The sequence below is a fragment of the Lycorma delicatula genome, chromosome 2 (assembly GCF_047948215.1).
Source record: "Lycorma delicatula isolate Av1 chromosome 2, ASM4794821v1, whole genome shotgun sequence".
Classification (NCBI taxonomy): domain Eukaryota; kingdom Metazoa; phylum Arthropoda; class Insecta; order Hemiptera; family Fulgoridae; genus Lycorma; species Lycorma delicatula.
In genome coordinates this window covers 162,608,102-162,629,542 of record NC_134456.1, presented here as the reverse complement: position 1 = coordinate 162,629,542, position 21,441 = coordinate 162,608,102, and the positions used below count along the sequence as shown (strand labels likewise).

At 34.3% G+C, this 21,441-nt stretch overlaps 1 protein-coding gene across 1 annotated transcript; it reads right to left on the bottom strand.

The window, feature by feature from the left end:
- Positions 1-7,639: 7,639 nt before the first annotated feature.
- Positions 7,640-12,137, bottom strand: LOC142319992 (uncharacterized). The gene is made up of 4 exons (XM_075357672.1): positions 12,092-12,137; positions 10,019-10,138; positions 8,299-8,372; positions 7,640-8,018 (listed from the first exon to the last, which is right to left on the bottom strand). Exons 1-4 carry the CDS (start codon positions 12,135-12,137, stop codon positions 7,806-7,808), a joined length of 453 nt encoding a protein of 150 aa, XP_075213787.1. The 3' UTR covers positions 7,640-7,805.
- Positions 12,138-21,441: the final 9,304 nt, after the last annotated feature.

Sequence of the window (21,441 nt, the reverse complement as noted above, 5' to 3'; positions counted from 1 at the left end):
TCTAAAATTCATAATTTTTATTTAATTGATTTTATTTTTCTTGATCCCTCTAAAAAATATTTTTATGACTAGATTTTCTTCAAAATGTACCATGGTGATCGATAATAGTATGAGCATAAAGAAGGCATGTTATATTTGTTGAATCATTTTTCCCAACTACTAAGGAAAAAATTGTTTACTTCTGAGGATGAAGGGAATTGCTGTCAACCTGTTAACTCTTGGATAAGGTCATCTCTTCAGTGTTCCATAAGCTTTGCAAAGTAGCAGAAGATAATATTAGAAAACACCATAGATAAGTTTATAACTTACGTTATAAACACACGAGTATCCTTTATGTACAGGACAGGATTGTATTATAGCAAAATCTAAATAAATTTTCTTATTTAACAAAGCCAGATAAAGTCCACTAAAAAAATAATCCTTTTCATACTATCCGTTTAAATTAACTTAAAATATTTATTAAATAATAATTTTATTCCGTTATTTCGAGTTCATGTTATTGTATTTTTTATATAATATTATTAGGTATATTTGATTACATAAAAGGCCCTCATATATAAAAGGTTAAACCAGTAATTACTTACGCGAGCGAGAGTTTATTTAGATTAAATCAGAAAAATAGGACTGAACCTTTGCTTAAAGTTGAACGCAGGATTCTTAGAACCTGCATAATTTTAAAAAAATAAACACGAAAATCAGTACAGATTACCGCCTAATAAATTTCTGTACGAAAACTTGGAATCCTTAATTGATACTGGTAAATCAAATTAAACCAGCAATTGCGAGTCCTCCGTAGAAGGGGTCGCATTGCTCCCTCCTGATAGTTAGTGCCCCGTTGTGGCGTATTCCTGCTAGCCTATGAAGAGCTAGCACCGAAAGGACTTCAGTGGACGGTCTGAAGGGGAATTACATCGGGAGGACAGGTTGCATAAGCCTAGCCTTCCGCGGTCGGCCCATAAAATGGGTTCGATAATGCTGGTTTAACAACGGATTGGAATGCAATTAAATTCGTCCTTAAAATACTAAATATTAAATAAAACAAAACTTGAGAAATTAGACCCGTCATTTAAAATAAACCTTTAAAAAAAAAACACGCCCGATTAGAATCATCCAGCAGCAAGGGATTCTGTCCAGGTTCTGCGATCCGTAGGGAGAAATAAACTCCCGCCAACTTTGCATTCCATTCCAGTTGATACTATGAAAAAGAAGCAAATTTCTTTCTGTGCACACTTGTTAAGATTACCGTAGGATAGGATTACTAAAAGAATTATCCATCGATTTTGGTCTTTAAAAAATCCGCCATTATGGATCAAAGAAATTAAAGAAGAAATGCAAGAATTTAATTTGACTTACGAAGATTTACTTAATAAATCCGAAAAATTAAAATTTGTTATTAAAGATCCGAATACCGACTTTAAAGTCGGTATTCGGATACTTTAAATTATACAAAAAGGGTTTATTCAGAAGAGGATCATAAGCAAGATCATTAAGAACGACTAAATATTGGGAGAAAGTAAAAGCTAAGAACTTAAAGGTCAAAAGATCGGCAAAAGAGACTTGAATTATTCTGACTAAAGTGGTCCTTTGCGGCCTTAAAACTAAAAAAAAGAAAAGGCCCTCATTATATACAAGTATTTATTTTTAGAACTATACTAATTTTAATGATTTAAATGATATTTTTTCTTCGAAATTTTCTTAATTTATTTAAAAATATTAACTTTTTTTTCTCGGGAAAAACTTACCGGAGAACCGAAAACCAACGTGATTTCTTAACCGTTGAAAGTAGCGAATTGGGACCTATTTTAATAGATTCTCCGACCTGTAATAAAAATTATTCACATCAAGAAAAAGCAAAAAAAGTTTAACCTAAATTAACAGAAATAATAATACTTTGAGGTCATAGGACATTACAAAACAGACATCGGTCTAATTTGGTGCTTAATGGTCAAGCCAGTTTAGAAATATTAAGCAAAGGTTAAGCAAAGGTTTATTATATTAAGTTCGTACTTTGGTACGAACTTAACCCCTTGTCGGATCGAGGCCAAAATTGAGAGAAGTTAGAACTAATGTTGACAATTTTTTCTGAGTTTAGTAGGTTTTTAGTAACACGTTTTGGAAATACGTAGCAACAAATATAAAACGATTAAGCTAACTGTATCCTCATCCCTAAGTCCGATCTACTTAAAATTTCAGTAGTGTAAACAACTCATATTATTATTGTACCGAATTTCAAGTTCCAGCGATGCCGTCTCAAAAAATAGAAATTTTTAAAATTGTTGTAAATACCCCACCTCTTCTACGAATAAGTTCAAAATTTAATGGCATCAATATTCTATGTCTGAAATATTTGAGCCAAATCTCAACTTTTAATGTACTCGCAGTTTGGAGATATTTCACTTAATAGCTATAGCGACTGCAGCATATAGTGCCCAGAGAGATATTGATCAAGTTTAAAGAACTGATTCACGATATTAAGCTTAAAAAAAATGACAGACTGATGAAAAATCATTTTCATCTGTCTGTCATTTTATATGTTTTTTAATAAAAATTAAATTAAATTTGGTGAAAATATACCCAACAAATCTAGACAATAAGTATTGATCGATTTATGTATTAGATAATACATATGATAAGGTAAGATATTAAGCCTTTAATTATGAACAAAGGGACAACTTAGGAACTAAAATCGGTTGGTAAAAAGCTGATTAAAGTAGCTGAAATTGTTAAAGTGGATCGCAAAAAATTATGCAGTCTGACAATTTTTGTGCTTATTTTCATTTATAATTTCAATCGGTAAATCTTTAATTTTCTTTTAAGAAGTGTGATTTTGAGCATGTGGTTCTGCTTAAATCGCACTTAAATTAAAGAAAGGAGATGCTATAGATATTTTAATAAATGATTTAGTAAAAAAAGTTCAAGAATTAAGTTTAACAATGCAGACTAACTTTAGCCGATCTGTTTGTACGTATTTGTTGAAAATTTATCGGTTTTATATATATATAAAATATATATATGTGTCGAACATAAATGAAATCTTGTTGAAAATATAAATCGTTATCGGCAATATTGTTGAAATATATAAGCAGTTTATCAGAGTAATTAGCAATAAAAAAGGCTACAATAATTCCAGTAAAGAAGCTTTGGTTTACATTTTTAAAAGGAGGAGCCCAGACAGCAGGAACGTATTTGAAGTAACAGACTAAGAAAATTAGCCGATTAGGCTGCAAACCGACCGTTCATTATCATATAAAGTAAATCGAGCTTAGAAGAAGGCTGACTTAGTAGAATCTTCTCAAAAGAAGATGTAATTATTTACAACAAAAAAATAAGTAAAAACTCAGGAAAAATTATTTTTATTATATTTACTTAGTTATTTTATTTCCTTTTCATTATCGTAGCCACTTCCGTTACGTAAGATTACATGTTCTGTGTACTTATTTATTGTTTGTGTAATAGAGATCAAGTTCACACATTATTGCAATTTACTTATTAAAATAACAAATTTATTAAAAATATTTTCTAAGCAAAATAGGAATATTTAACATTTTGTAAAAAGATAATATTCTCGAAGAAGTACGTTCATTGATTTACTTAGCTATATTTAAATAAAATATCAATATTATATTAATGTTAGGGTAAGGGTAACCTATTAATGTTTCCTAGGCTAAGGAAATCTTAGGAAGCCATCTACGTTTGATTACCAGTTTCATATAATTTAAGCAAACAGGCAATAACGGTGTAACCTTTGTATTTAATAAAAGGTTTACTTGTTATTAAACTTACCAACTTTTTTCTCCTACTCCCCTGAGCTGGACATTCAATGAAGTAAAGCTCAAAAAACCGGACCGGGTAGTGTCCTTCAAACTCAAACGAGCCTCCAGTTCGGCTCGCCGGTTGGCTCTTTTGTGATCAACGCCTGCCTCAATTCGTCAGGGAAGGTTTAACCAGGCCCGACTAGTCGTTCCTGGGTCCTCCCTCAAGGACCGGGATTCGGTCTGTACATTTTCTCGCCTGCCTCTAACTACTAGGTAGGGGGAACCGAGCCCGATTATGTCGTTCCCGGGCCTCCCCCAGCAGCCGGGACTCGGTATTTTGATTCCTCAGCCTACAGACCCCAGGAGTCCTCGGCTGATCATCGGAGCCGACACACCTCAGCCATGCTGGAGCTGTCTGCCCTGCCCTAAACTAAAATCCCCATCGACGTCCTTCGTCATCTTTTAACCTCAAAATCGTCCTCGCCAAACCGTCGACAGCTCTCCAATTTGCCGCTGAAGCCAGAATATAATCTACCAGTTCTTCTGGTGTTAGGTCAGCGATTCCCGCCCTGACCCGAGAGTTTTGCCATTTCTGGCAATGGAACGCGGTGTACTCCACTGAATTTCGCTCGTGACAGTACATACACGTTGGCAATTCCCTTCTGCCTATTCTATACAGGTACCCCTCAAAATTGCTACGTCCAGACATGACTTGCGTCAGATGTTAATTTAATTCACCGTGTTTCCTAGCGAGCCATTTCCCCACGTTAGGGATAAGTCTTTTGGTCCATATTGCTTTAACAGTAGTCCTCCATCTCTCACACCATCGTCGAATAACAGAAAATCTGGCGTCCGGCTTACTCATTCCCGCAAACCGCTCCGTTCTCTCCGAGATGAGCAAGTCCGCCGGGGAAACGCCAGAAAGAATACACGCAGCATCGTATGAAAAGGTGTCCTATAACCCGTAACAACTCTTAGTAATTCTCTCCGCTTGTCGAGATTTCGCTGGCTGTTGATTGTCCTGCCCCAGGCCGGCGTCACATACAGAAGAGGCTACGGTCAACATGATTACTCTTCGTTTGGCGGGGCCAGGAGCAACCTGCAAAGACATAAATCTATTTAAGATATTCACTGACCTTACCGCCTTATTGCAGACTTCTGTGACCTGTTCACTGAATCTGCATGCTCTATCTATTATTACGCTAAGGTATTTGATCTTATCCCTCCGATGCAACAGCTAATCACCGATTCTCAGTTCTATTGGCTCCACCTTGCGTCTCCTACTTAGGGTTATGAAGTCACATTTGTTAACCGCCAGTTTCAGCCCATGTGTTTGCATCCACTCACAATTAAAGATAATGCAGAATTGTCCCTTGTCTGTATTTCTTCTTCCGTCCTTCCGCTGACTAGGACCGCAAGGTCATCGGCGTATGCAATGGTCTCCGTCCGTTCTGGCAGACGGAGGTTCAACATACCGTCATTGGCTACAAATACCGTCGTGGAGCCACTCTCCAGACCTCTGTTAACCACAACCGTGATCTTCCATGGGATTCGTTTCAATAGGTTTTTGAGAATCAGTGCAGGAATCCTATCAGGTCCAGGACTCCGTTTGTCACCCAGTCTAGCAATTGCTCTGGTCACCTCATCCATCGTGAATCTGTGTGCCTCAAAGTCCTGTGGTCTGTCTATGAATTGTTCACGACAGGGAAAATGTTTCTCGACCTCTCTTATTGCACTCTTCTCCATAATTACGGCCAGGCGTCTTCCCAGCTTCTTCGTTATATACGATACAGCTTCGTTGATTACACAATACGCCTGCTCCCAGGGATCGCGATCCAGGTCTGCATATAAGTCCAACCAACCACTTCCTGCGTTTCTCTGTCTTGATTTCATAAATGAGTATCTTTCTGCTCTCTTTGTAACGGTTTATTGCAATGAGACACTCTTCCCCGCATGATCTTCTGAGGCGTTGCATAGTTCGAGATATGTACCGTAACGTCTGTTACGCTACATATCTCGGCACAGCTGGGCAATCTGCGGGGTCCATCAGTATGCTCCGACCTGTATGTTCCCCGTCCTACTGGAATCTTGCCTATTTCTTGTTTTATAGTGGCCTGCAGGGCCTCAGGAGTCAACTGAATTTCATCATTGACAGCTCTGGCCACGTTTGTGGATACTTTTTCGACTTGTCTGTAAGTCAGCCTTGGGGACAGTCCCCGATCTCTTCTTCTGAACGATCCGTCTCTAATCTCCAGCCAGGTAGCCAGATGATCACTGGCAATTTCGTTCCGGAGTACGGAGTACACATCAATCACACGTGCAGGTCCCATCTGCCGTCCAGGATAGTCAGATCTAGAACTGAAGCGTGACCCCTAGCCTCGAACGTGGGGGTGATGTCATTTACACAATTTAAACCATTGACTACCATCAAGTCCGTCAGCAATTCACCTCAACGATTATTGCATCCACTATCTGTTGCCACTGATTTAAAATTGAAGTCTCCCAGCAGTATTATCATCTTAATCTATCTAGTTATTATCTCATGGAGATCATCTATGAAGGCCTGATACTCGGCCAGCGCACAGTTCGGCGAGACATAGGCTCCAATTACCACCGCATCTACCAACTCCAACGACACAATGTCATCTCTCCTTTCCAGGAATTGCCAAACGATCCATACCGTTTAGAATTCGTTCTAACTTATTTTTTATTTCTGTTACAAAATAAAAAAAGTAATTTCATCGGCAAATCTTTATATCTATTTTTTAATAATTGAGCTATTCTCAGTTGTATTTTTAAGTTCTATATTTCTTGTGATTTAATTACATTAAAATTATCTTAAAACACTTTAAATTTCATATACTCTAATGAAAAATGCAGTTCCGTTCCTTTTCATCCAATACCCCTTAAATCTTGGAGTATCAATTCTAGGAACCGTATCTCTGTACCTTTAAATATATGTTTTTCGTATTATCGAATTTTAGTTTTTGTAAAGAGACATTAAAAATCAATAACAAAATATTGACATCTGTTATTACAGGTATGATGTTGACATGAAAACTGACTGTACTACAATCATTAAAATATGTGGGAAAATCATCATAACGATTAAAAAAATGAACGAAAATGTCGCTCTAATATCAAGGTCATATTGTTTTTTTTTTTTTTTAACTGAAATAACTTTATTTAACAGGACTTTTAACTGATAAAGTCAAACAGTCAACAAAAAATTTAATTTTACTGTAACGGAAGCTATGAAAGGCAGTGAGAAAAGAAGCGGTCAGAAGCACAGGTCGGCAATTCATGAATGATGAACGATAAGGGTAGTGATTGACTGAGCCCATGTACGCAACTAATACGATGCTACGCTCCCAAGTTGGTGTGCACACTTGTCCTAGGTATGCAACGTACATATGGCATCAGATGCTATTGTCACTTCTTAGACGGTATACTAGTATTGTGTACAACCGCTGTAAACATGTTTTCTGATTCTGAGAGCGGTTTGAAAACGAATTACTCAATTTGTTATTTTTAAATGAATATGTCCGGGCCACAAAAACAAAAAAAAAGGTAAGAAAAGAAAATATTGGGTTCATGAGATAAATAGACAATGAGAAAAGTTTAGAGAAACCATATTAATGCAGAAATTGGAATATGATGAAGAACGATTCTTTATGTACTTCCGTATGTCTGAATTGCAGTTTGAAGAGATTCATAAAATTATTGAATGTGACATAAAAAAAAAAATACACATCTTCGGAAGTCAATTAGTACCAAAGACTCGAAGTTTGTCTACGGTATATATCTTTTATTTAATTCACTGTAGTTATATGTATGATAGGTACTTCCAATAAGTAATAAAAATAATGTTTAAGAAAGGGTTTATTCTAAATTTTCGTAATAAGTGACAATAATTTCATTATTTGTAGAAACAGTACCAGCAGCTTCGGATGAAAATTGGCTATTAGGCAGGTCAACTAAATAAAATGGGGAAGAGTATGATGTGTGGTTTGTGAAAAACTACCAGAAGCAGAATTTACATTATCGCGGCTATAGCTGCTTATCTGACTTAATTGTAATTGGTGTTCTCAATATATTTTGTTGTGGCTCCAGCTGTTTGAGCTCTGCTTCACTTAGAGCTTTATGCAAATCCACTTTAATTCGAATCTGATCCAGTTTTGGTAGTTCTTTTACCATTTTGCTATATTTAAAAAAATAATCTGTCATCCAGCCTTTCTTTTTTGCCTGATTTCTTGAGAATTTCTCAAAATTTCCATCATATCAGCCAAGTAATTGTACCAGGACTTGCCTTTCTTTTGTATGACTCATTCGATATGGGAGTTGTGCTGCGAGATGGAATGCTTTCAGGGGATGTTACATTTTCAGCGTATGGAATATTTTCCGGGGATAGTAGAAGAGAACCTTCCTTAGAAATTGTAGCATTAAGGTTTCCTGTAGTATTACGGCTCTCAAAATGTGGCTTCAAAAACGCCATCTGTTCTTCAAACCGCTAAGGACCAATTATTTTCCCAGGCTTGGCCACTTTTTTCTGGCGCCGTTTCATAGCATTATTGTAGCAATTACAAAACTTATTCCAATTTTCTTTACACTCCGCATCTGCAACAATAAAGATTACATTTTATTTATTACAGATTCCTCGCTACGGGCAATTCATTTCGGGTTATCGGATTCGGTTACCCCATGGAATTTTCTATCATACGCATTATTGTAAAGGAAGTTTGTGAAGCGATTTGGAAAATTCTTGGCTGTGTAGTGATGCCGTAACCAACAGAAATTATATGGAAATACATAGCAAATGATTTCAAATACTTTTGGAATTTTCTAAATTGCATAGGTGCTCTGGATGATAAGCATGTGAATATAACAAATTCCATTGTTCTCCTGGCTTTAGTAGACGCTCATTACAAATTTATAGTAGTAGACGTGGGCTCCTATGGAAGAAATTGTGATGAGGGTATTTCTGAAAAATTGACACTCAGTAAACTATTAGATCAGCAGAAATTGAACGTACGAGAAGCTTCAACCTCTCATACCAGGATCAGAACCGTTGCCATATGTTATAGTTGGTTATGAAGCACTCCCTGTTAATTTACTAAGAACTTACAGCAAAAATGCCTTGCTTAATAATGAACGAAATACAATTTTCAACTATCGACCGTCTCGAGCTAGAAGGATAGTAGAAAACCCATTTGGGATATTGAGAGCAAAATGGCGGGTATTTCAAGAGCTTATTCAGGGAAATGGTGGACAAAACAGTTCTAGCTAGCAGCATGCTGCCTTCATAATTATTTGGGTACATCGTTTGAGATAGGAGATGAAAATTCTGCAGAATCTACAACACAGCTTTCATTAATTGCATTAGATGGCGCTAGAAGGATCTATACGCAATATGCAATATTAGAGATAAATTAAAAAAATATTTCATCTCTCCCGAGGGTTCGGTTCCGTGGCAATTGAAAATGGTGAGAAGAGAAATGCAGCACACCAAAAAGGATAAAGTTTTAATCTCACTCGATTATTCCTAAATTATACAAGATATTGTAAAACATTTTACTGAAATTGGAAGTGCGTCACCAGCTTAATTAATCGATATTAATATCTACCTGGGAAATAAACTGGATATGTCCAAAATTTTGATTATTCCTGCTTCCAAACATTTACTATGGCATAACCTCATTGAGATATTTTTATCAGCTAAGTATTTAGAAGAATTTATGCACTTGTTAGTTTTGAGATACGCATTGCATTTTCATCAATAATGGTCTACAGTGTAAGATCTAACAACTTATGGCGCAATTATACATGGTTGTACATAAAATAATATAAAATTATTTAATCACTTTTTTAATTAAGTAATTATTTGAAATTATTTTTAAAGTCATCCTCTATGTAGAAGGTATTGAAAATGTGATTAGTGCTATGCCATTTTAAATGTATGAGAAAAGGAAAAATAAAAAATTTCGACATATTCAGTTTCATTTCAGATAGATATTAATATCAATTTATTAAGCTAGTGACGCACTTTGAATATCAGTAAAACGTTTTATAATATCTTGTATAGTTTAGAAATAATCGAGTGAGATCACGTAACGTTTCCACTCTGAATAACTATAATAAATTATCATCTGATGGCATAATTTTTTTAAGGGCAGATTGGGGTGAAAGGTCAAAGATGTTAAAGTAACCTTGTTACTTGTTTAACAACAAAAATATAGTAGCAGGTAGGTACTTAACAGATTTACCATGTATTTTTGTTATCTCTTCCCAAGCAGCATTGCGTAATCTAGCATCACGATATTCAATGCATTTAATACTGTAAATGGCATCATATCGCCTTACCAAATATATTAGTTGTTCATCTCCTATTTTCAAAATCTAAACACATATAAACGCATGCACCGACTTTCTATGTATGACTGATGCGCTGCAAACCTAAGTACTAGAAACACACTATTTTACGCGTGTGACAGCGTACTGTGATTCCCCTCACCTTCCCATACCGATCTGGAAATCGCAGGGCGACGTTAGGTGGGACGAGTGTGCAGCGTTGCGTCGATAAATATATTTGTAAGTCATCTGTTTTCTTACAAATTCAAGTGTGCCTCTACCTTAATGCATCCATACGCAAATAACATTTCTTATGAAGGTGTTTTAGGCAACATAAGGGCTGTAATTGAAAAGTCGCCTACCCGTTCGACTTAGATCCTCCGAATCTCTTGTCTAATAAACTAAAATCAACCTTAAAAGGCCACCGTTTTGAAGCTGTGTAATAAATGATACGGTGTAACTTAAGGGCTATTCAACAAGAAAAATTCCAGAAAGAGTTCTTTCAATAAAAATATCGCTGCGAACGTTGACCAACAACGCAGGAGTGTATTTCAAGGAGATAAGCAAGAACTTCATTTGAACTAGCAATTCAATTTTTTTTTTAAGCAATGTTCATTACGATAAAGTTACTATCGCATTTTTGGATGTCGTTATAAAAAATTAGGCCATAATTTAAAAAAAATAAATTAAACTCCCTGATGAAATTTTTTTTAGTATATTTTAAAACATCAGTATCTACATAAGAATAAAATAGTTGTGATTACCTTTATATAAAATGTTCATAAACAATGAAACAATAAAATAATATGAACAATATTTTTGTTAACAAATTTTGTCTGTGTCGGTGATTGTGTTATATAATAAACATTTAATGGCTAATGTAGCCAGGAAGAAATTTAAACAATGATTTTTGAAATATCCAGTCTAATCATTTATTTATTTTTTGGCTTCTGAAAAAAAGAAATCTATTATTTTATGTTTATTATACATTTAACAATATTAAAAAAAAGTGACCTAAATATAAACATCAAGAATTACATGCCAAACGAAAATATTACCTGTGTATTTTATGTATATATAATGTTTATATAAGATTCATTAATTCGAGTATATATTTATATAGGGGGCAGTCCAAAAAGTAATAAGACAACAGTTGTAGCTCGAAAAAACAATTTTCTTAATCTACATTTACATGTTTTTTTTCAAAGCAGTCTCCCTTAAGTGTAATACACTGCTTCCAGCGATTGATCCAATTTTCAAAAACGAAATTCAGGCCATATTTCTAAAGCATTTTGCATAACGCCTCCACAGTTTTTACGATCACTAGATTCGTCTCAAATTTTCGCCCTTTCAGTTCTTCTTCACTTCTGGAAGTCGCGCAGAGCTAGATCTTGGTTGTGTGGTGGAACCGTTTTAATTCTTTTTTCGTTCAAAAACTTGGAAACTGTCTGAGCGACATGGGGGCATGCATTATCGTGATACAGCAGAAATTCTTCAATTTATTTCCAGGACGTTTTTCTGAAGTTAGTTATTATCTTCAGCACTTTGATGACCAGAGAGCATTTACGATCATACCTGTTGCTACCTGATGTTTGTAAATTAATCCTTAATGATAAAAAAGATGATCATCATGACTTTATTCGCGCTGCGTGCATCTTTCGCTTTTTTCATAGGTGGGGAAGAAGTTGACTTCCATCGGGAGTTGTTTCATCTCGTTCATAATTGAACATCCAAGATTCGCCAACTGTTACCACATTATGCAAAAAAACGAATACGAAGAAAGGAACAAATAGCACTGCGTATTCGTCTTTGCAGATGAATACGCAGTACTCCACTTGATCAAGCGTTGAGAGTTGCGGATCGCAACGTTCAACTCGTTTCATAAGCATCCGGTCGCTCATAGTAATGTTTGCACTGCTTTTTGAGAGGCATAGCAGTTCCTTAGCAACACAACGACAATCAATACCAATACATTTCCCTAGCAATACCAGTATAATAATCTTCCTGAATGATGACCCACGCTGTGTACACCATAACGTAGTCAACCCGCTCTTGCCAAGTCTTTCGCGCTCTGTCGACCGGTTAAAAAAGTGGCACGCTAACGGAAACATGTTACACGAGACACACACTCTTCACTAAATGCTTCTTTCAATATTTCGTACTTATCGGAAGCTAATTTTTTTAAACGGACACAAAACTGATTCGTGTAACGTTGAGCGATATTTTTTCCATGGTGGGTGATTGCCCAACACAATTTATTCTAACGATCACTGAGACTTAAAGAATGTAACAATCAATTTGAAATTGACACTGGAAGTAGATAATAAATCTGAGTACTTGTATCCATGTAGGAGTGCCACTTTGTGCGCTTTAAATCTTCCTGCCAAAATCAGTCTCATTATTTTTTGGACCGCCCTCGCCTTTATATTTATATATACACTATACGAAATAATACTGCCTCACAATTTGCTAAATTAAAATAATTACCAAATCCACTGTTAAAAAGCCATTTATGTGAATCATTGTATGACTTCAATGTTTGTGTTAACTTAAAAGATTTAAAAAACTTTGAGTAAATTTTGTAGTATTTATTCTGATTCAGTTTGCCTCCATTAAATTCAATTTCTAATTTTCAAAAATAAATAATTTAAAAATATAAATTGATTATTTTCTGATTTTAGTAGTTCATCTAAGTTTTTTTTCTAGTAGGAAATTAAGAAAAAAAAATTATGAAAAACTTACCGTTTATAATTATGATTTGTTTATTCCGACCGGATAGTTTTGACCATTTTTCAAAAAAGTATTTTTACCTCCAATACAGTCAATAATAAAGCGACGAAAACGAAGCTGTTTCATTCCTGTACGTGATAAAATATTAATAAAAACAAAAATAAGTAATTAACACTAAAAAAATCTGAATCAAATCATTTAATTAGAAAAAAACCTCTCTATTATATAATATTTGGGAAGATATTTGTATAAAATATAATTCGAAATAGTAATAAATCTTCATCTGGACCAAATACTGTTTGAGCAACGATGAGGTATAAAAATTCCGAATTTATTATGTTAGTGTTGTTCCGTATCATGCATAAAATATAGAAAATTATAATGAAAGAATATTCGTGAAAACCATATATCGACAAAAACCAGGAATTATCATTGTATCAAATGCATAAATGCATCAATTAACAAAAATACAAGAAAGAGAAAGTTAAGATATCTTCTTTTATTTTAGAAAATAAGTAAATAAACTGCAATTTAAAATATCTTATTCTGTCACTTTTATTCTTTTTAGCGTACGTATGGCGATTCCGTAGTGTTTTCAACTTTAATAAAAAAAAATAAAAATAAAATAGAGAAAGAGAAAACAAATTCTCTCAGTTTTGTTTGATAACGCTAATTATTTTAGTTCATATGTTTAAAGGATAATTTTTTTTTCTTTAATTCATGAATTATAACAATTTCATCAAAACGCATCCTAGCAGTACAGTAATTTAAAAAAATTCAGATTACTTATTATATCACATTTAATATTTTTTATTGCTGCCAGTTCTTGGAAGCGTATACTACGTAATAAAAGCAATACAAAAAAAAGCTATAAAAACTATGTCGCTAAACTCTGGGAAGTGAACGCTGGTTTAAAAGTATAATCGTAAATGTTTCAATTCTGTCTGCCAGTCTTTTTTTTTCGTAGAAAATTGTATCTCAAAAACGAATTAGGTATAGATTTGTACATGAAAATAATCAACCGAATTACGGCTGAAGAAAGAAAACTAGAGTAATTATTTACAATGACTGGTAAGAAAAAAGTATTTAGATTGTTTTTCTTAGTGTACTATAGAAAGCTGTTAAAAATGATTTCTTCAGGTTTTCCCACAAATTGGTTGTTTAAACGTCTCTTTTACCATAAGATGGTTAAAAATTTACCTAATTAAATAGAATTCGAAAAAAATTGTATTGGCTAAGATATTAATGAATTAAAAATTATATTATGTTTATTTTAATGAAATAATGTAATTTCAAATCGGAAATATTTATTTTCGAAAAATGTCTAATTCGATTTTTTCCTTATTACATGAAAAAACACTTCCCAGAGTTTGGCTACATAATTCTGAAATATTGTCTTAACCATATTTCATAAATTATAAGGTTACATATAAAAACACTATCATATATATATATATATACAGAATGATTCAAAGAAACGAAAAATTTAAAAAATTAAATAACGTTAATGAAAAATTTTTTTTAGAAAATGAATTTTATTTCATGTAATTGTACAAATGTTGCCATTCTAGGATACATACATTTTAGTTTATTTTTTAAAGATGACATCTTGCAGGTGACCTCCTCTTCTACGTAAACACTCACGAAGTCTCTTCGTTAAATTGTTCATGGTTTGACGCAACATCTCAACTGGAATTTTCGCAATTGCTTCTCGGATCTTTGCTTTCAGTTCTTCCGTTGTAGCAGGTCTACTGTGGAACAGTTTGCTTTTAAGGTAACCCCACAAAAAGTAATCGCAAGCTGAGAGATCAGGCGATCTGGCAGGCCATCTAATGTCACCATTTCGTGAAATGACACGTTGTCCAAACAATCGGCGTACAGCTGCCATCGATATTCGTGCAGTATGTGACGTTGTTCCGTCTTGTTGAAACCAGGCTGTGTTAAGAATTGGTGGAAATCTCTTTTGTTGTTCCATAACAAAGGTTTCAAGCATGGCTACGTAACGAGCCGACGTCACTGTAATCGCAAGACCGTTGTCATCCTCAAAAAAATAAAGGCCTATAACACCGTAAGATGACATAGCACACCACACGGTCACTTTCTGGCTGTGCAACGGACGCTGGTGTAGCTGCGTAGGATTTTCTTGTGCCCAGTATCTGAAATTTTGCTTGTTAACAAATCCACTGAGGTGGAAATGCGCTTCGTCTGACATCCACAGTTCGTGAACAAACTCTTCGTTATCGTTTATCTTCTGAAGCGTTACATTACAGAATTGTACTCGCACAACTGCATCGTTCGGTTTCAGTTCCTGGACGAGGTGCAACTTGTATGGATGGTATTGCAAGTCCTTCACTAACATTCTTCGAACACTTGAATTATGCAATTGTAAGGATGATGAGAGACGACGGATTGACCGATGTGGACTTCGTGCGATAGCATCTTGTAAAGCTTGAACATTCTGTGGTGTACGGACGGTTCGCTCACGGCCTGGAAGTTTCTTTTTCATTGCCGAACCAGTTTCCTCAAAATTAAATCCATGTTTTAATTGCATGTGCTGATTGAACACGGTCGTGCCGTCCCAGATTAAAATGACGGCGAAATTCTCTACGCGCTCCCTCCACACTGTCATTGTTTTTGTAAAACGCTTTGATAGTAAATGCACGTTGCGCACCACTCCAAGGATCCATGACAACTAAATGGCAAGTTAGGTTAGAGAGGCTGGCGCCACTTATCGAGTGGTACCAATCGCCCACGGCTACCAACACAACTCTCCAAATTTCCCGTTTCTTTGAATCACTCTGTATATACACTGTATATACTGCGCTAACTGCAGTACATATAGTATACAATACTACATCATAGAGTATATATAGCATATTATACATATAATTAAGAAAATTATGTATTATATATAAAGAGCATTTAAAGACAAACCATTTTCCAAAATAGCATTTACCTTCAGGACAATTTATAACAAAGCGACGAAAACGAAGAGAATTCATTCCTGTAAAAATAAAAATAAGTTATTAATAAGTTAAATGATAATAAAATAAATGAATAAAAATCTGAAAAAAAGTTTACTTTGCCGTCTAGATAGCGCTGTAGCAGAGCCATAGCTTTCTCTAGTAGGGAAAGTATTGTAGTCGGTCCAATTTGGGCATATGCGGTTTTCACCGGATCTTGACGTTTTGACATCTAGGGAACCCAAAAAACCGGATGAAAATTTTCCGGATGTTAAAATTCGTATTTACGTGTGTTCGGTGTTGGCCTCTAAATCACCTTATATCTTCAGAACGACTGAACCGATTTTGACCAAACTTGGTAAGATTATATATATATATATATATATATATATATATATATATATATATATATATATATATATATGGGGCACTTATGCCATTATTTTCAATCTAAAAGGTCAAGGGGGTGAAGCTGTAGAGCAAGGCCTCCCTCAGTATCTGGAAATTTCCCCTAATCAAGGTCACAGGCACTTAAGGCGCTTTAGGCACATTTGTTAAAAATTAAAAAATAACAATATTTGTAATAAAATATCTTTACAAAATCGAACCCCCACCCTAAAAAAATGCTGTTTTAGTCGTCTGCTATATAGTGACGTCACAGGTGAGCGGTAGAATTAAATAAATGAATAATATTTAAAGTGAAAAAAGTAACTAGATCTGGCTGGGTGGGTCTCGAACTCGATCGCCCGGTTGACTCGGTACCTGGTGCGTTAAACCTCGCGGCTACTCCAGTCTGCCAACCGTACAAGCGAAATTTGTTCCATCTAAGTTGTGAAATTACATTAATTTAGTAAGTGCCGACCGTCGCCAATAGTACTGCTACACCCGCAGAAATTAAATATGGTGTGCGGCCGCGATTTAGTTAGAATCATTGAATTAAATAAACGAAAAAATATTATATTTAAATAAAATTATAAATATTTTTAATTAAGTTGTGTGTGTACGTGTGTGTAAGCTGTGCATCAGAAACAACCGACAGTGTAGGACTTTCCCAAAACGTGGCTTTAGCCCCATGACGGGATGTTCTACAGCTGTATTGTCAGCTTTTTTAATTCTAGAATAAATCACTTTAGAGATTAGCTTCTTATATAGTATAAGAGGGATGATAAACTTTGTTTGTCCCTTTTTAGAAGGTTTATAAGTCCGTTTAGAATTAAATAATAATCAGGTAGATGTTGATAAATAAAGATAACAGAAATCAATAATAGACCTTCGTCTAAATTAAATTTTGTTTGGTCAGTGATGAAAATACAAAATGTGTGATTATCACTCGCCAAAGTTTAGAAATGCAAATATTAAATGCGCAGTAATTCTACCTGGGGAGTCTTCAGTATTATTGGCTCTGCTAATAGTACAGTGGAGGGGATATTGTTTTGCGACAGGATGTGGTAGGTTGCCGGCCTCCGTGGCGCGAATGGTAGCGTCTCGGCATTTCATCCGGAGGTCTCGGGTTCGAATCCCGGTCAGGCGTGGCATTTTCACACGCTACAAAAATTGCCATCATCTCATTCTCTGAAGTAATACCTAACGGTGGTCCAGGAGGTTAAAAAGAAAAAAAAAAGGCTGTGATAGGTTAACCCACAGGGTTGGTCTAGTGGTGAACGCGTCTTTGCAAGTCAGATGATTTCGAAGTTGAGAGTTCTAACGTTCAAATCCTAGTAAAGGCAATTACTTTTATACGGATTTGAGTACTAGATTGAGGATACCGGAGTTCTTTGGTGGTTGGGTTTCAATTAACCACACATCTCAGAAATGGTCAACCTGAGACTATACAAGACTATACTTCGTTTACACTCGCACATATTATCCTCATTCATCCTCTGAAGGAATCCTGACGGTGCTTCCGGAGGCTAAACAGAAAAAAAAAAAAGAATGTGGTAGGTAGCAAACAAGAATCCAATTAATTACTTTGTTGCACTCGTATTATTAATTTTGCGTTCTTTGTTTCCACTTTTTATAAACAATATTTTTCATATCATACTTGTCATATTCATATATTTTTATATCATTAAGGCGGATAATAAGGCAATTTTCACTGGACTGCTCACTCACGTGCGTGCGTGCGTGTGGCGTATGTTTGTGATTATATTCTTCGTGCTTCCCTGACGATCTAGCAATTTCATCCCAACTCTGCGCGTCAACACATCTTCATAAACTTTGCTTGCTATAACCCGTTATATTCGATCATAATTAAAGGAAAAATATTCATAAAAAATTTGATTAACGTTAAAAAACCGAATCAAAAAACTGAAATACTGATACAACGAAAATTCAAACTGATGTATAAGGAAGTATTGGTTTACCTAAATACCATTAGTTTACTGGGTAATTTATCGCACAAAAAAGAGAAATATAAGTAATAGAATTTCAACTATAAAAAAATTTAGACCCTTTGCAAAGTCAACATCAAATTAATAAACACGAAATAGCCACCAACTTTCAGTAATGTTCAGATATTACGGCAGTAAGAATGCACAAAGGACCATCGGCAAGGATTCTTCTTACTTTGGAAAATTGAAGTTCTTCATATTTTTTATCTTTATATGTATTTTAAATATTGAGTTTAAGTGAATAACATTTAAAAATAAAATAAAAAAGAAATTAGAAACAACTAATAAAATTGTTTTAATTTTACACGGTATTTGTACAACAATACAATCGACCAAATTGGGGACAAAAACTGAAAAAATAATTTTGGGAAATCAAGCATTAAAAAACAAAAAATGTGGATTCAGATATTTACACCGATTACTAAGGAAATAAAGGATATCTTTACTAAGGAAAAGGAAGTTATTTTATAATTGGAGGAAAGGAAAACTAGCAAAAAATTATTATTTCAAATATCTGCCATAATAACAAAAACCCACCGGGTTTTCATCAGTTGATGAAGTCTCTCTTTACGGAGAAAATAGTGTTATAAATATTATTTAGCCGCCATTTTGTAATTTTAAAGCAATGTATTCAATTACGAGTACTTCATGACGTGTGAGATTTTAAACTTAATCTATTAAAATATCTCAAACCAGTCTTGTAGTATGACTTCCACAAAATCTAACATAGAAAGACAGAAAAGACAGAAAAGTAACATAGAAAGACAGAAAAGATATGTATTTATAGTAATTTTTTTTTTTATTCGGCAAGAAAGATTATTTCAGAAGTGTTCAGAGGGTCATAATTCTGATCTTATGCATTTGTGACAGAGTCTAACCATTGAATTATTCATTCTTTCCAACAAATATTAGTTCCCATTTATGACATCGACTGAGTTTCCAGTCCACAAAACTGGTTTTCAGCGCTGGCAGACAATCAGCCATCCTTAAGCAGGAAATGTCCACATTAGTTTATAGAAGATTCTAAACTGAAGTTTAGGTGTTATCGGCCAAAATTACTTCATGACTTAGTGAAGATGATTTTGACCGAAGGATGTGATTTTGTGAGAAATGTATTATTTGTTGCGAAGCATAATCTTATTTCTCTAGCTCAGTAATGCAGTCTGACCAAGTACGGTTCAAACTGAGAATGGCCTAGCAAACCTTCAAGATTGACATCGGTCTGATGAAAATCCTCATGGAATTATAGAGCTAGAGAAATGAGATTATGCTTCTCAACTTATAATAAATTTCTCACAAAATCACATCCGTCGGTCAAAATCATCTTCACGAAGTCATGAAGTAATTTTGGCCGATGATACTTAATCTTTTGGTCGTTTAGAATCTTCCATAAACTATTTTGGGCATTTCCAGCTTAAGGGTGGTTGGCTAGCTGCCAGGGTTTGAAACCAGCTTTGTGAATTTGAACCTTAATAGAAGCGTTTTTGGTTAGCGATGGAGAGCTCTTTATCAATAATATGTCTCGGTAACAAGTTGTGTGGATAGTTCCAGAGAACTATTCTATGATAGAGCATCTCTAACGCCACCAGTATTTTCAATTATCTATTTAATAAAATGTTGAAGGATCGGTAGTAGAAAATTAGGAAATATCGCATTGAACTCTTCATGGATGGCAGCAGTATCATTAATTTCTCATCGACAATGAAGGATAAAAAATCTTTCTTGTTTTGCGTACTTTACCCCTATTATTTTCAATTCAGTTACAGAAATGAACCGAACAGGAATTGAATAGAATTTATATCATTGTTTATTACAAACTGCAAAACCAAATTTCCAACCCGTTAAGGAATTTAAATCTACATGTAGATGAAATTAACTTTTCATCAAATTATAAAAATAATTTTTAAATATATATTTGTTTTTTATAGACTTTAAAAAAAGAAAAGTACGGTATTACTTTCGGTCGTATGGGGGGATTGGAGGGTGAAAATGAATTTTCTTTACGTTTTGAGGCATGAGGAGTATGAAAATACCATTTACTTAAAATGTATATATATGCTTATGTGAAAAACGTTGTGGCCCAAAAATCTCTAAAACTACTGCATCAATTTCACTGAAATTTAGATATGGTGTAGTACTGTATCTGAAGTTATGCCTGTGACAATTTGATGAAGATTGTCAGAGTCATTCTTGAGTTACGCTCAATTTAAGGTCGAAAAAATGTGAGAATATGTTCACTGTGTAAAGATGTATTTTTCATACGCGCTTATACAGTGAATTACAGTGGTGATTGAGCTGAAACTTGATATTTGTGTGTATGTTATACTGTTTAATAGAACGCATGTAGTGCACCGTACTCTGAAAATCGGTGCGTTTTTGACAGCAAAACAGAGGGCGTTCGAAACGAAACGTGTCTTCTTGCCCAGAACTGCACAACATTTTTATTTTCATACTAAATAAGTACCCGCTTCAATAAATTTGAACCGCTTTTTTCGTGATTTAGAGATAAATCGCATATTGCCTTATTCACCCTCAAAATTAAAAAAGAAATTAAGTCACTTCTCAAAAGAATTTCGATAAAGTCAAAATATTCAATTGCTACATGGAAATAGTACATTAGTATTTTATTAAGCTTAGCGTAACAAGGCATATTGTTTAGATATCACCGATGGTACAAAGTATAATAACACTAAATTAAATTTCTGAAATCTAACCGGGTGTGATCTTGGTATTTACTTCATATATATTAAAAAGAATGAGTTTATACATATGTAGTAGAAATTAGAAACAAACTTACTATAAAAAGACAGTAAATTAAATATGATTTATAACATAAAAATTATTACCTTTATTTGAGACAACCTTTGCTCCATCACTATTATAAGCATCGGTTCTAAAAGAAAAAATAAACAAGACGACGATTGCAAGCGCATAAAGGAGAATTGTTATTTGCTTCATAGTTTTTTTAGAATTAGATGGGTTCAGTGCAAAGACATAAAGTACAAATAAATATGTTATCTTAAAAATATTTTACATGTTCTGTTTCTAATAAACAATTGTAGGAAAAGGATTTATAACAGAAACTTCCTTGAAGTAGACACTTGAATGAAGACACTACATAAGGAAAAAACTGCATTAAATTAAAAAAAAGAAAAATTAAATAATTTATATTACATTAGTTTAACATTTTTAAACGTAACTGTTCTAAGACCAATCAATTTATCATAATTACTTTCTGTAGAAGTTTAAAGAAAG

Bases quoted from the DNA above. Each gene is read 5' to 3' on its own strand.
- LOC142319992 (XM_075357672.1), bottom strand. From the start codon at position 12,137: ATGGTGTACACAGCGTGGGTCATCATTCAGGAAGATTATTATACTG. The intron at 10,139-12,091 runs GTATTGCTAGGG...TTTTGAAAATAG, and splicing joins TCAGGAAGATTATTATACTG to GAGATGAACAACTAATATAT. The intron at 8,019-8,298 runs GTGGCCAAGCCT...GGAAATTTTGAG, and splicing joins TGAAACGGCGCCAGAAAAAA to AAATTCTCAAGAAATCAGGC.